General features: G+C 39.3%; 1 protein-coding gene across 2 annotated transcripts in view; it reads left to right on the top strand.

Annotated features, from left to right (window-relative positions):
- Elovl2 (ELOVL fatty acid elongase 2) overlaps positions 1 to 14,169 on the top strand; it is a 33,139-nt gene extending 18,970 nt beyond the window's left edge. For both annotated transcript variants that reach the window (XM_048799791.1, XM_015494010.2), the window contains exons 4-8: positions 2,903 to 2,980; positions 6,486 to 6,657; positions 8,838 to 8,962; positions 9,406 to 9,540; positions 11,103 to 14,169. In XM_048799791.1, coding sequence (XP_048655748.1) covers positions 2,903 to 2,980; positions 6,486 to 6,657; positions 8,838 to 8,962; positions 9,406 to 9,540; positions 11,103 to 11,228 — 636 coding nt within the window. In that variant the 3' untranslated portion in view covers positions 11,229 to 14,169. The remainder of the gene's footprint in view (positions 1 to 2,902; positions 2,981 to 6,485; positions 6,658 to 8,837; positions 8,963 to 9,405; positions 9,541 to 11,102) is intronic.
- The last annotated feature ends 2,449 nt before the right edge of the window (positions 14,170 to 16,618 follow it).

The following is a 16,618-nucleotide window of genomic DNA, read 5'->3' as shown; positions in this document are numbered from 1 at the left end:
ATCTCTGGCCAAAGCTGGAGTTGGTGGCCCAGTGAATTTAGGAAGCAGTCACATCTGGCCTACCAGAACGCTCCACAGTTGCTGTCATTACTGTTAAGATCTCAAGAACTTGTTCCAGCATTTGACATGGTTCCTTCCCAAAGTTCTGGAAGTCTTTGTTTCTAACTTGAACTTTTCTTATTCCATTTTAGGCCTATTCTTTAATCCTTAGTCTAATTGCAATTTGGGATCATTTAAATTTGATGGGCCTTTAAAGATCATGTGTTTTTTAACCTAAGTTTTTTTTTTAGATGTCAAATTCAGTTAGTTTCACTGAAATGCAAATATACATGCATATAAATGTTATGTGTACACATATACATGCACACACCTACCCTTAAAGAATGCAATCACATCTTTGTCAGTTGTCCCTCAAGACTGACTTCTGGAGGCCCAAGTTGGCATTCCACTTGGCTCCAGTTGCCAAGCTGCAGCACACGCTAGACCCAAATGGTTTTATGAGAAGAGGAACACGTAATGATTGCCCTGCCTATTCAACCAGCAGTTACTATTATACTAGGCAAAATCTAAAAGTATTAAACTTGCTTTAGCAAAGATGGAGATACATGGAAACAAAAAGTAGGATTCATACAAGTTATACATGACTGATACTGACCAAAACTTCCTGCTGTGTTTGAATTAAATCCTTGCCTTAAAATATAGGTTTTCTCATCTGGAGTTTATTCTGTGCATTATTCTAATATGCACTCTTTTTTTGTAATATGGGGAATTAAACTCAAGTGTACCCTGTCATTGAGGAACATTCTCCCATTCCTTACCCTTTTTCTTTTTTGAGAGAGGGTCTGGCAATCGAAGTCTTCCTGCCTCACCTCAGCCTCCCAAGTCCCTGGGATTATAGATGCACTCCACCGCACCAGACTTCTAATATGTGCCATTCTAATAATGTATAATAGCCATTATCTTGAGTGAGTGGAATGAATCTCTAATGAAATTTTAGGCATCAGAATGCAAGAGATGGAATTTGGGATCAGGAAAGCCATGCTGACAACTCTAAAATCCTAATTTTACCTGGTACTGAAAAAAGTTTTTATTTTGGATTCTTTACAAGATGAATTTTAGTGCACTAGATGAGTTTGCATGGTAGTGAGTTATGGTTTAGTTTCTCTGTGTAGCAAAGACAGACTGTCCCTTAGACAAGGTAAAGGCAAACTGAACTGAATTTGGATTAGGGCAGTGGATGAACTCTAGGGATGTTCTGGAGTGATTTAGTTTATACCTGCCAAGGCTAACCCTATTTGACAGACTTGTTTCATTTTCTTCAACATAGCTGTCCTGCACTCAGGAAGTTCTGTCTCACACTGGATCATTCGGTGGCTTGGCTGCTTATTCTGTTATGCAGGTAGCTCTGACAGGTGACACATGGATGGGATCAGCCTGACTAAATCTGGTTAAAGCAATCTGTCAGAGAACGTGCCCTGGCTTGCTCCATGACTTTTTTTTAGCATAGAGAATAGCGATTAGAACTCCATGCTACAAAACTGCAGCCTAACCATAAATTTTAAAGTCAATTATTGTACACAAAGTTAAACAGCTTTCTTAGTTTGAAAAAATGCACCAACGTAAAATTGGCATATCCTCTAGAGTAGTCCCTAGATCTGTCTAGCTCGTCACTGTTCCCAGGTAAGAACAGGAGCTTACAGCCCTGGGATTTGTTGGGCTCTATTACCAATCGGGTCATTTCCCCATCAGGAAAATCCAAGTCTTGCTTCTTTCACTGGATTCGTTTGTCCTGATAATCTTTAATTATGGTAACTGAAAGGTGTTTTCTTAGAAGGAAAGCGAATCATCAGAACAGTGAAAAAAAGACAAAGGTTCTGAAACGTTCTAAATGTTAGTAGTCCATCTCTTTTTAAGGTTTAGTGTTTTAACAGATCTATACCTTTACAATCTCTAGGACAGCAGGAAATATTGGGCCTTTTGCCTGTTATACTTTGTGGAATCAGAGCCAAATGCCTTATGTTCCAGAATCTTGCATTTTTTACACAGAGAGAATTTAACATTTTCTTACCAGGTTGAGAAAGAACAGTGATTTAGGAAGTCTGATCTTTAGTCAAATGGTTCTCCCACCTCTAGCCGTGTAACTCTGAACAGACCATTCACCCATCAAGTACTGTACACAAGGTGTCTGGCAAAGACTCTAGACACAGAGGAGCTGGAAGCAGCATAGGTTTTGCAGAGCTCTGTTTGTGGTTTTTGTTTGTTTTGCTTTAAGAGTAAGAAGATTTTAACTAATCACGAAACTTACCAAGTAGCATAAATATGGTGAAGAAAATGGTTGATCTTTAAAATGACAATAGGTATATATTTCATGAAATTATACAAACAATACATTAAATTTTAGTGGTTTCCTTACACTTTGGGTGGGGGGCAGTACTCAGGATTGAACTCAGGGGCACTTGACCACTGAGCCACATCCCCAGCCCTATTTTGTTTAGAGAAGGGTCTCACTGAGTTGCTTAGCACCTTACTTTTGCTGAGGCTGGCTTTGAACTCATGATCCTTCTGAGCCACTGCAATTATAGGCATGTACCCAGCTTTCCTTACTCAATTTTTATTCAATTAATTCTACATCTTAGTTGAAATAGATGACTAGATGATTACACAAAATTTTGTAAAGAAAACCACTAGTTTCAGTTTAACCTCAAGAATTAAATCCCTTGATAATGTTTAAGGACAGGGTTGGATTAAATCCAAAATCTGGGACATTTGTACTGAAACCTTGAATGGTTGCCAATAATGAGTGTAATACACTCCATTATTGTCATGTATGTTAAAAAAAAAAAAAGAAATTGCTTCCAAATTCTAATGTTGAACCAGCCCTCCTTTCTTGATTCCTTGACAGCTCATTCTCTCCAGTTGGGAAGGAGGCTACAACTTACAGTGTCAAGATCTCACCAGCGCTGGGGAAGGCGATATCAGGGTGAGCTGTTGATAACAGATGGTTGCCTTGTTTCTATTTCTCACTGAAAGGAGAGGAGGCTCTTCCTCCACATGTGAGGGTGGGCTGGGATGAGATAACGGGTTCCTGTTCCAGTAGAAATGTTTGGTAACAAAAATATCTTCTGAATGTTCATCTGAAGGGCACTGGCTAAATAAACCATGGCACATCCACAGAATGGAACAAGGGCGTCTGTTACAGAATCATCTCGAGGTTGCTTTGCTTGCAGACCATGGTTATTGTATAGCACCTATAGTCAAGAGATTATGTGTATTTACTTATATTCTTGAAACAATGGCAGGATAAACCAAAAGCTATTCAAAATTGTTTGAGAGACAGAGGGATAGGGATGGAAGCTAGAGTCAGTGTACCTTGTGTTATATTTTGGAACTATTAACTGTTTTATGTAATTATAAAAAGAAAGTAAAGCATCTTCCCCCCAAAAAATTTAGAAACAAATCAATGAGTATACCTGTACTTAAGTAAGGACATGGCCACTTAAAAGCTTTTGAGTGGATGTCCCTAATGAGATATCTTTAAAAGGATTTTTTGTTGCTATTACTGTTCTGAGACTCTTACAGGGACATTTTAGGATAAAATATGTAAGTTATATAAGTAACTAATATTTGAAACAAAGAAAAGACATTTTTAAAAGTTAAACTAAAACCCAGTAACCATACAAATTAGAAATAATAAAATTATATTCTTAAAAAATATTTGCTTTGTCTATGACAGCCCAGGGCAGTGAGCCATGCTTATCCAGATGTGCTCTCAAAATATAATTTTCTACCCCAAGGAATGAGGGTTCTTAGAGCTAAGTGGCCAAATTCCAGTTTGGGACAGAAAATGTATTTCAGGTAAACCCAGGACATCCAGTGACCCAAAGCAAAGAAACATTATAAGCATCATGACATGAAGGGGCCACCTTGAAGGAATGCCCACTGGCGATGGGACACTATCAAAAAGAACATTGACTGGGATGGACTGAAACATACTAAATGTATTTTTAAAATTGGAGTTTAAAAAAAACTTATGAAAGTTGCCAGACCATCTACTCATTTTGCCTTTTATATCCAAGTTTCCAAATAGATGAAAAGAGTAATCTCTGTTGTAGGAAAAAAAAAAAAAAAAAACAAATAACAGAAAAATTGCCATTTTTAGCTCCTACATTATCCAAGCTCACTGCCCCTCTGAACATCACTGGAGCAGCGAGGAAGCACCAGAAGATAGGAGGGAAGTGATCTTGAAACAACAGAAATCCTACCTGGCAGACCTGCGTGTCGACAAATAATGGTCTACACCCCAGCCCCTGCCAAAGAAAGTGGTGGGAATTAGAATCGAGAAAACAAGAGTCATACTGAAAATTCTTGAAATTCAGTGATGAGTAGCTAGTGTTCATTATTTGGTATATTTACAAAAAAATAATTAAAAATCTAATTGCAAGTTAGAGATATGGCAGAGATGGTTAAAGAAAATAAACATCCAAATCCAAAATATCAGGAATTCTGTATAACTGATGGAAGGAACAAGATGAGAAACTTTAAGACCATATCAATAAAAATTCAGTGCAGACCTTGTTTGGATCCTGATTTAAATAAGAAAGGCTATTAGAAGATATTTAGAAATTAATTGTATTGGACAAGATAATGACTCATGGTTTGTTAAAATAAAAGTTCATTAGGAATATTTATAGATAAAATGATGTCTTGAAATTGCTTATAATGATCTACCCCACCCCACAAAAAAAAGTTTTAGGAATTGAGAAAACTAAAATTGGAGTCGTATTGAAAATTCTCAGAAGTTTAAGGATGGACACAGTTTTTCTTCCTGTATTAGAGAATGTTTGAAATTTCTGTAATAAGAGACTTTGATGGGTTATCAATAAAAGATGATATATGTTTTAAAGTAAGATGTAGGTTTCTCTATACCCATTTTATTTCTAATGCATTATTACAGGCTAGTGCATATTGGGAAGAGAGTTTTCTCAAAGTTGCCATTCTAAATGTATTAATATTTCTGAAGGGTAATTGTTCTAGATATTAAGATGAATGCCACTATCTCATGAATGTCTTGAGAAGTAGACAGTATAGCATGATAATCTAATTTCAAAATTCCTATTATCTAACCTCTTCAAAAATATGTTTAAATCACCAAGCTCCTTTTGCGGAAGCTAGAGCAAAATAAGGGGAAAAAGTGGGGGGGGGGCGCCAAGGGGAGGGTCAGATATTATAGGAAGATCAGTGGAGTAGGAGGAGGGACTGGAAAAGGGAGGAGATGCAGAATGAAGTGGACAGAATTACGCAAGCATGTATATCACAAGTGAATTCCCCATTTATGTATATCTATAAAGCACCAATTATAAGAGGGGCTATAGCTCAGTGGTAGAGCACTTGCCTTGCATGTGTGAGGCACTGGGGTTCGCTCCTCAGCACCACATAAAGATATTGTGTCCATCTACAACTAAAAATATTTTTAATAATAATAATAAATGTAAGACCAGCGGGGAATGGGGGTGGGGAGGGAAAGAGGAGGCACTGAGGACTGAAATGGACAAAATTCCATGCATGTATGTTGACATAAACCCAACAATTAGGAATAACTACAATACATAAATAAATACATTAAAAACAAAAAACACCATGCTCTTAACTAAAGAGGTATTTCTAGGTAGATAAGACTATGTAAAGGGCATTGGAAGGAAAGCAAATTGGTAATCATGACCTACCAATGTTAGTAAGGACAAAGTACTTCTTGACTTTTAATCTCTTCCTCTCAGAGGCATAAATGATGTAGTCAGACTTTCTTTAGGTAATATAATGTTTGAGAGAAACAGGTACATTAGAGCACAGAAGAATTATAATTTAGTATAACAAACAGTAATGACCTGTTGAGCTACATACTGCACAAGTCTGAATGAGACCGTCTCTGCCTCTGAGTTATATGCAGTCCAACAATAGGTTCACAACACTTGCTAGACTTTAATGGTGGTTGATTATAGAGATGTAGGCAATTAATTTAAGACTATACATGAAGCCACTAGTTCCACCAAAGGAAAGGAAAAGACTGGGCAAGTTCCAGAGGAGGTGGTGGCATTGAAGGAGTATTAATAAAGGGTGACTGACCTGGAGGTAGGACAGGAGTGTTGGATGCAGGAAAAAGAGTCCTTGGCACTCGAGTAGGAGAATGCAGATGACTTACATGGTACCAGACTACAGTGATGAGGAATCCACTTAGTTCTGTAGGTGCTGAGTGGTAACTTGGACACATAGGTATTTTGGGAAGAAAATCCGACTTTCACTTGAGCAGGGTATATTGCCTAGAATGAGGAGAAACTGGAGGCAAAGACTCTGGACTAGCAATAAGTAGTCCGAGAACAAGACACACGCTGGTAATGTACAGATGGTGTATGGAAGGCAGGCTGAACGGTAGGGCTATGCAGGGACATTTTCACTTCTCACACCTTTCTCCCCTTTTTAAATTTTTATAGGTAGCCAAGGTGCTATGGTGGTACTACTTCTCCAAATTAGTAGAGTTCCTGGACACAATTTTCTTTGTTTTGCGAAAAAAGACAAATCAGATCACTTTCCTTCATGTCTACCATCATGCCTCCATGTTTAACATCTGGTGGTGTGTCTTGAACTGGATACCCTGTGGACAGAGTAAGTTCCCTGCTGGTTTCTGGTCCTATGCCATGGCTCTCGCAGGCCACCCAAGGGCCTGCATATTGGGCGGGGAGTGGGGCTGTGGAAGCAGGTGCTCACTAGTGGCCTTTGAATTTCTATCCTTTGATGCCGGCAAAATTTGAATGTAATTTTAAGTTTTAAAAATATTTTCTTTCCCATACACCAGATGTCAGAAGGCAGACACACATACCCAGCCAGAGCAGACCAACTCTGGTATAGGTGCTATTTGGCTCCTATGGAAAGTGGCACCTTCAAGAGTTGCCACTTGGCTGTGATATAGATAGTTATTTCAGCTCTTAGGGCTTGTTTTTACATTCTGAAAAATTAAGATAACATCTTTGTGTGACCCACCAGAGCAATGACTTTCAATTTTTTTTTAACTGAGAACTGCAGTACAAAATATATTTTATTTCACAATCCAGCCCACTCATTCATATTATGTATTGTGTGTGAAACAAAAATTTCATTAAATATATACTGTGGCTTTTTTTTTTTCATATTAAAATCAGGGATTAAACCCAGGAGCATTTAACCACTGAGCTATATCCCCATCCCTATTTTGAGGGAGGGTCTTGCTAAGTTATCAAGAATGGCTTTGAACTTGCAATGCTCCTGCCTCAGCCTCCCAAGTTGAGGGGCTTACAGGTGTGCACCTCACTTGGCCAACTGTGGCTCTTCCTGATATACTGTGGTATATTCAATTTTTCATGAAACAAAAATTTCAGGTAACAGTATTCACTGTGGGGTTTTGTTTTTTGTTTGTTTGTTTTTTGTAAATTCTCTTTCACTTGTCAAAATACAAAAAGCAGACAGTTCTCACTGTACTGACTGACTTCATTACTGCGTCAGTCACATACTGCAGTTTGAGAAGCACTGAGCTGGAAAGAACAGGAGTTTCTATTTTATAATGTGTTGAAAATATCCTATGAAAAATCAGAACAGGTAAAATTTAAGAAAATTCTTTTGTTTTACAACTCAATGTCTTTGTGGAAATAGAAAACAATCCCAAGAAAATTTGGAGTGCAAATGTATGGAGCCACATCCTGGTATACCCACTGTGAGTTAAAAATTTCATAAGTGAAAAACACACTTAATACAACCAACCTGTCAAACATCCCAACAGCAGCACAGCATGCTGGTAGTGTGGGTTGTTCCTCCTGCGACCCCAGGGTTGCCCAAGAGCTGCAGCTCCCCAGCATTATGAGCATTACAGCACAGACCACTAGCCCCCTGGCTAACACTCAGAATCCTAGTTGTGGTTTCTACTGACTGCATCACTTTCACACCATCATAGGGTTGAAGTAAAGCTATCAGGTCAGAGACCACTTTATATCACTGACTGAAGATGCAAATAAAAACTAGTGTCAGGAGGGAAACTGGTAGGGAATGCAGTAGGCAGAAAGGAATGCTTTCCACACTCCTCCTAGACAGAATCTACTTTTTTACAAATTTGATACTTAAAGAAGACAAATAACTATCAAAGGAGAATTGCAAAGGTTAAGTATTTTTTGTCAAGTTTCATTACAAATTAGTACCTAAATCTTAAATCATTGTGTAAAAAGTCCTATAAATAATGTGATAGTTTCCACTCAAAAGAGTATTATAAAAACCTTAAGCAATGATCATTCACTAATTGATAGAAATAAAAACTCAAGTAAATATCACTAACGTGTCTCCTGATACTCACACTATGTCTGTTTTCTATATAAATCAAGTGTCATAACAGCTTGTGCACCCTGGACAAGCACTCTTCCCCTGAATGATAACCTGCTGCCCACAGGAGGCTTTTTCCCATCCAAGGTTTAGTCAAAGCAAAGATAGTTCTGGTTGAGAGGAACTCTGCCTCTAGCCCTAAGCTATCTGCTCCCCCACCCCCATTAGCTATTGTAATGACAAAGAGACAGTTAAAACTTTGCAAATAAGAACTGGGTGGCACTCTGGCTGAAAAAGTATCCCAGTTTACTTCGATCCAGAAGTTTCTGCCAAATCTTAGGGCAATAGCACAATAATTGGGGAATTTATCAGTATGAAGTTCATCATATGATTGTCCTTTACCTATTAATTTTTAGTTATTACGCACAGGAAGAATATCACTAGACAAAGAAGAATGAACAGTCTTATTTTATAAAATAGTAACTCATGCTATACTTTCCTAGGTTTCTTTGGACCAACACTGAACAGCTTTATCCACATTCTAATGTACTCCTATTATGGACTCTCTGTGTTTCCATCCATGCACAAGTACCTTTGGTGGAAGAAATACCTCACACAGGCTCAGCTGGTATGTCACTCCCAGCTCTCTCCACATGGCTCATGGAGGAGCAGGAAGTAGGAATCTGTCTTTTGCATGTGATGAGGATGCCTATTTTTCTCTAAGAGCCTTTAATAATTATTTTGTGAATTAAAATGTTTGTATATATACAATTTATGATGAGAAGACCCTTGCTGTGAAATATAGATGAATATTTTTTAAATTATAAGCTAAACATTTTTATTTAAATAACTTTAGCTGCTGCTTCTTCATAAGAAACTTAGTAATGGCAATGTTATATAATCACCAATACAAGTTCAGATAGTTCCTGGATAGGATAGTGGGCTGCCTCAGCATTGTGCTTGTTTTATTCCTGCAAAATGTAGAGCATGACAGGAGTTGACCTAACTGAGGAGGGCCCCGGGCCCTGGGGGAGCGGAACTCACTCACTCTGGCCCTCTGTGCCCCTGCAGGTGCAGTTCCTGCTCACCATCACCCACACGCTGAGTGCCGTCGTGAAGCCCTGTGGCTTCCCCTTTGGTTGCCTCATCTTCCAGTCCTCCTATATGATGACACTAGTTGTCCTGTTCTTAAATTTTTATGTTCAGGTATGTGAAATAGAAATATTTGTAGCAAAACACCGTATATGTGCACTTTGCGTTATATGTTTGTAATTTTACTGATTAAATATTAAGCAGATGCTTGTGGATGAATTTAGATGATGGGTCTGTAAATGAAAAAGTAAAACTTGCATTCTGATTTCTCTCCCCATGGCCTCCTACTCAAAGAAGAACCACAGTTAATAGTCTAGGGGGCATTCTACTAAAACTTCATGTGCATTGCATTGAAAAACATTTATCAGAAATACCGAGTTATATTGTTTGCATCATGTATTTGCATTCTGAAAATTAATCAGGTGTGAGACAGATCTAGGAAATTTTCATGAATGGAGAAAAATGGGACATTATTTTTTAATATATCATAGTGTTATAGATCATTTGGATAAAATTCCTTAAGGCCAATTAGTATGGAAAGGTTACACTGGCTTTTTGTTTATTAAGTGTCATTTTCTTTTTAACAATTAGAGCTTCAAAATGCAATTTCAAAGTGACTGTTTTGCAAGAACCTATGAAAGCTATGACAGAGCATAGGCCTCAGCGGGTTGTAGATTTTAAATTGCACTCCTTTGTGGGCTGGGGAAATGGAATGCTTCCTTTAAAAAAAAAGAAAAAGGCATATTTACATTCAAAACAGTACTTCTGAAATTGTATTCATTTGCGTTTTCTTTTGAACAAGAAATGCTCTTATTTTTTAGTTTGCTGAACAAGAGAACTCACCATTGTTATATGCAAATACAGAGCCCAACTGGAGGACTAAACCTTTGACATCTTTTCAGATTTTGTGTTTCTGAAATTGGACTGACTAGGCTTTGTCTCTTAAGAAATAATAGTCCACAGACCCAAACAAAGCCACACACACACACACACACAGAGGAGTGTTAAAGGAAAGTGGGGAGTTTGGGGTGCTGGATATTAACCCTGGGCAGTAAGTAGAAGCCCAGCAGCGGTAGATAATAGCAATGGAAGCCTGAGCCCCACACGCTGGCTCAAATCAAATCTCAGTCCTGACGCTGAGTCTGTAAGTACAGTCTTGACTCTTAATACTATTGCTTTAAAAAAATATATCATCTCATTTTTACTTTTTATCATAGAAGGAAGGCTATGCCCAGCTGGGGTTATGCTCAGTGGGGAGGCCTGGATTCCAGCACCAAAAATGGAGGATACTCTGAAGCCAAGTCAACCCAATAACCCAGATATTGGTCTTTTAGAATAAAATAGCACTTTTTCACTTGTAGTATCTTTTTAAAAAATTATATCCTTTCCAAGTAAGAAACTAATGCAGAAAAATTTCAGTGCTAATCCCTTAATGTGGAAATCCTGACCTAATATAAGATGAAGGGAACCTCTCATTAACATTCACACATTTGTCTTGCTTTTACCCTGTTTTTAACTAGGGGCTTAAACATGGTCATATTTCAAACACGAATTCCTAGGAGAAAGTCCAGTGCCCAAGAAATTCATGGACTGTTTTAACCATATGCAGCCTTAGAGATAAGGTCTTACTAAGAAATCTTTTTTCTTTCTCTTTCCTATATATACACACCCAACAGACATACCGAAAAAAGCCAATGAAAAAAGACATGCAAGAGCTGCCTGCAGGAAAAGAAGTCAGAAATGGTTTTTCCAAAGCCTGCTTCGCCGAAGTGAATGGAGTGATAAGCAAGAAAGCCCAATGACAGAGTGACAGGGAACGCATGCCTGGCACCAGCCCAACAAGTCCGCTTGTTTTAAAGCAAAGACTGAATTGAAAGTTGTATGTTTTAGCATAAACTAATTTCTTCTGAGTTTATAAAACCATTTGTACCAGAATGTATTAATATATTGCTACTAGGTTAATCCGTTAATGCTTTGGTCAGCATCGAGGCGATGCTGGACCCTGAAACTTCAAAGCAGATGCCCTTCTCCCTCCTCCCGTCGCGCAGACTCACCCTTCCTAGGTGCACCCTGTAACGCCGCCGCACACACGTCCAAGGCCAGGAGGCGTGGGGCACTGTCATTCATGGCAAGTCTTCAAGTGGAGTGTTGTTCAGATTAAACTGTCAAACAAAACGTTGTATTGTAAATATCGACATGATCTAATATACAGTAAGCAATAATCATCAGTGCATAAAGGAATCAACCCCAGAAAATATAAAAATGGGATCAGAAAGTGAAGACAAAAATCTAGTCAAACCTCTCAGGCCAGAGCCTTGTTTATCAAACTGTCACAACCACTTCTGATTCTAAATTAGTAATCTGGCAATGAAATTTGTTAAGCTTTTGTTTAGAATAACTAATCTTAAAATTATTTTGAAAATTTTCTGCGAGATCCTCATTTCTCAGGGGCTTTGGATACAGGAGTCTCCCTGTTTTAATTTGGTTTCCTTAACAATTTAAATATTCATGTCCATCTCCCTTGTTAGCTAGCCTAGGTTAGTAAAGGTCTGAGCTCCAGACTAAAGCTGTCTTTCAAACTGGCTGCTTGTTTCTTTGTGAAGAAGGACTACAGTCCAGCCCACCCTTTTCCTACAATGTCTGTGCCACCGGAACACTTACAATCAGAATGCACAGAGAAATGGGGGTAAATCAGACTTGTCTGTTTTTTGTGAGCCTACTCATGAATATTATTCCAAATCCTTGCTATCAATCTTTGCAGGTTATTTAAGTATTTGAAAATAGACAGAAAACACTGTCATAGTTTAGAAAGGCTCTGGCTCTGAGCCACAGGCTGGTGATGAGCACAGTGACAGTGCCAGTTTGGCAAACTCGACACATCCTTTCCCAGCTCAGCACTGATCTCTGAGAACAAGCACAAAGGCCAAGGCAGCACTGAACATTCCCTTTCTCCCTCAGTGCTGGGCTGTTAATCACTATTAACTGTACCAAGAATGAAAACAAAGGATTAATTTATCTTCTTTCCCATCTCAGTTTTTTTTTTAAGATAAAAGTTTTTAGGTCATAACATTAAAATTCTCACCACTTTGCCAGCCATGGTGCCATTCAGTCCCTTCTGTCCCCTCCCGAGCTTTAGTTTTAAATTCTCCCTGGTTGAAAACTAGACCAACTTTTTAAACATTCATCTCACATCAGCTCCCCTTTCTCAGGACTCTGGCCTGTGTGGTTGAAAGGTGACTAACGCTGCATGGACTTCAGGTGAATTCTTCCTGCCCTGTGAGAGCTTTTCTCTTCTGACTGGTCATTTCTGTGAACAGACCCTCTTCCTGTCTCATGCCTGCTCACTCTTTTTCTTCTTCACAACCCTGTTCTGGTAATGGGGTTTGAACTCAGGGGCACTCTACCACTGAGCCAAATCCCCAGCCTTTTTTGAGCCAGGATCTCCCTAAGTTGCCCGGGCTGCCCTCAAATTTTCAGTCCTCCTGCCTCAGCCTCCTCAGTTGCTGGGATTCCAGGCATGTGCCACACACCCAGCTGCTCTACTTCCTAAATGGTTGTCAAGAGCTGACTTGCTCTAGGGTGCTCAATCTCACTTGCATAATTCATCACTTTAACTGTATTTAGTGTCCTGTTCACTCCCAGGAATTTATTTTTAAAAAAGGGCTAACTTGGAGTATGACTGTTACTGCTCTTCTATGACAAGATGCAGACTTGACTAAGGAGACAGTCCCTTAGAGAAACCAGGTTCTGTTTTAGTTCTCAGACACAGGCTGAAATCTATTACCAAAGTACATTCCAGGTAAATATGAAACTCGGGAGATGACATTGTACTCAGCTTGTGTTTGTATCATCAGCTTATCGTCACTGTATTCAGCTTACTCTTACTTGCCAACGAGGCCCTGAAGTCTCACCAGGAGCACACCTGCAATGTTGGATGTTTTCACGGGCTTCACATCTGTAGAGCACAGAGGGAGTCACCCTTCGGCCGGTGGACAGTCAAGCAGCTGTCAGCACATGGCACTGTGAAACTGCTAAGTGGAGGTGAATTCTACTAAAGCTTAATAAAACACTCAGAGCCTTAAACCATTCAAGGGCTGATAAAAAGTACGCAGAGCTATGAGATCTTGAGCCACAGAAATTCAATCAAGTAAATATTTTAACCTGTTATTAAGTGCTATGACTTTAAAAATGTTTAATGTGATTTTTCTAAAGCATAACTGTAAAAGAAATACTATCTATATAATCTTAAGAAATAGAAAATGTTTTTACAAGTCAATTTCCACCTACTTGTGGGAATGAAAACATATATAAATATGATAAAGCCTGTTAATAATTCCCCCAAATTTTTAAAACTAAAATGGATTTGTTTGAATAGAATTAAAAATTTTTCAACCTATCAAAAGCACTTATATAGACATATTGGTGGATAAAGTCCCCTCCATCCCCATCAGAGAAGTGTTTCTTACCTTTAAAGAAAAACAGTACTTACTGAAATGGGAAAAAAAAATTGCATTTTGTATGTAAGAGACGATTCTAGTTTTTCCCCAATATTTCTGTATCATTTTATGTTTCTGAGGGGTACTTATTTAGAAAATAAGCATATCACTTTCTTATTTTCCTTTGAAAGTGTATATAATCTATATAGTATCATGATTAGGGTGGACAGGGAGACAGAAGAGCCATTTTTCTTTGTAGATAAAAAGCATTCTGTATGATATATAATAAATTGATTTTTACATTAAAGCAAAGCATGTTGCAATTTTTCTTTTTTGGCTCAAAGAAGTTAAAATGTGTGTAGTATTCCAAGTGACCTATCACTCAGGGATTTTTTTTTAACCAATAAAATGATATTTACACAATTAATTTCAGATGTTTAATTCTTCATTTCAATGAGCAGTGGACTTTTAGGTAATGTTACCTAAACATAGTAGTCAAATACCAAGTTGAATTATTTCAGAAGATGGTCATTCACCTGAAAAAGTTAACACCAATTAGATAAGAAAAGCCAAAACAATCACAACAAATTACTATACAGCATAGAATAACTGAGGAAGGAGCACTAGATTGGAGTGGAAGATATGAGGCAGGAATGGTACTTGCCCCTGAAAGCCAGGACTGTCCCTTCATAGATGCCTGACCACATCAAGGTGGCCACCTCCACTCAGGAACAGGGATGTAAATGAGACTTAAGGGCCGATCACAGGTTGGTGGCTGTCAATGTGGAGAGCAGAGATGTGCTTGGAATCTCATTAAAAAGTCACCTGAGGTCCTGGGTAGTAGCAATGGAGTCTTCAAGGACAATCAAGCCCCAGACCTTGGTGATGAAGGTGGCCTGTAGAAGCCAGGCCCTGTGTTATAGCTACACATACCTGGCTCAGGTGTCAGAGGTACTGGTGAAGATCTGGGGAGACGAAGCTGCTCCAGGCCCCGCTGTGGCCTGAGCAACTACACAAGTGCACTCAAAATGGCAGCCACCGTCCTCTGCCTTGAAGTCCCCCAGGACACTCTCCATAGCCCACTTTAACCAGGGAACACGGGAATGAGAATTCTGGGCACAGGTGTTCAGCCTAGCCAAGCTGACACATTAATAAAGCCACCACATCCTGTTATAATAACAAAACATATGCCTGCAACATTGACAAAATGATTCTTCGCCTGATCAAACTTTAGTTAGGATCCTGAACCTTCTTGGCTCACCTGTATATTTCCTTATCAACTCAGCATTAGCAGAACTCTAAGTCATATCAATGAGAACCCTCCACTCTCAGTATCTGATTATCCTTGATATCTAATCAGGTTCTTCATCCTCTTCATCCTCTGCCAACTCCCAGGCGTCTGATTATACTGGCCTATCACCAGCAAGAATCCTGTTAGGCTTACCTAGAATCCCCTGGCTCGATATTTTATTTGTAATTTTTTATCTACTGATTCCTATCCTGCTCCCTGGCTATAATTTCCACTTGCCCTTGCTGTGTTCAGAGTTGAGCCCAATCTTTCTCCTCCTTTGCAAAATCCCCTATCAGTGGGCCCCCACCTACCACAGTGGGCCTAAACAAAGTCAGCCTTACCAGGTTTTAGCAAGTGTCACTGAGTAGTTGTACTTTGTTTTGTTGTTTTTTAAACACCACATAAAGAAATCCTATGGGCCCCAAACAGAAACTGAAAAGACAAGTTCCTAGCTTACTGAGCCCCAGTAAAAGGTGCTTCAGCCAATATTGACCAGATCAGAACCTCGCCCATTATCTGGGCAGTAACAATATCCATGTCATAAATAGGATAATCAAACCATAAATGAACAGAAAATAAAGTACTGACCACGTACAGCGGGGCCTCCTACACAACAAATCCCAGTCTATATAGAAAGAGGTTTCCCATCTATCCTTGACTTATGCAAAGCTTTGGATTTGCATAATTTCTTTTCATGTACAAGTTTTCATAATAGCATCAAAATTATCCTCTCATTGACCCTTAACCTATATATTCTTGGCACTCAGACTGCTCTCTACCCCACTTTCACTCACATAGTGCATTCATCTGCTTCTGTGAGAGGCCACAGCTATACTGGCCTAAAGACACTGTTATTAGGATTCTCTGGAGAGCATACATGCGTGTGCGCGCACACACACACACATGTACATACGTACGTGTATATGTACACACATAAATATAGATGGAGAGAGACTTCCTTTCAGCATTTGGCTCACGTGACCGTGGAGGTTGGCCAGTGAGAATCGGCAGGGCAGGTGCCAGCAAGCTGGAAATCAGGCCCTGTGTGAGGTGGTGGGGCTGCAGGCAGCCTGGAGGCACATTAAGGTTCTCACTTTAGGGAGAGAGGCATAACGACAGTGCTGTCACAGCTTGTTTTAGAAACTCTCAGTACTAAAGGGGTGGCTTCAACACAGGGTGAGAGAGGGGGATAGAAGATAAAGCTTGTTAGGGTCTGTAAACAAGTCTGGATGGTGCCTGGCAAAATGCCAGAGGGAGTGGTTTGTGAAGTAACACCAGCGAGCCATTAAGTGTGGAGATTCCCGATTGGTTGACTGATGTATCTAGTTTATGCTAATTAGATAAGCTGTGTGGAATGTATAAATACCGCTCCTGTCCTGCAATAAAGGGCTCCTACTCCTGCTGTATCAATCTACACAAGTTGTTCGTCACCCCCCGGTTATTTTGCTGCAGCCGGACTGCGGCA

Source organism: Marmota marmota, unplaced genomic scaffold (genome assembly GCF_001458135.2).
Source record: "Marmota marmota marmota unplaced genomic scaffold, marMar, whole genome shotgun sequence".
NCBI classification, from domain to species: Eukaryota; Metazoa; Chordata; class Mammalia; order Rodentia; family Sciuridae; genus Marmota; species Marmota marmota.
The sequence above is the reverse complement of the archived record's forward strand: the minus strand, read 5'-3'. Positions and strand labels throughout refer to the sequence as shown.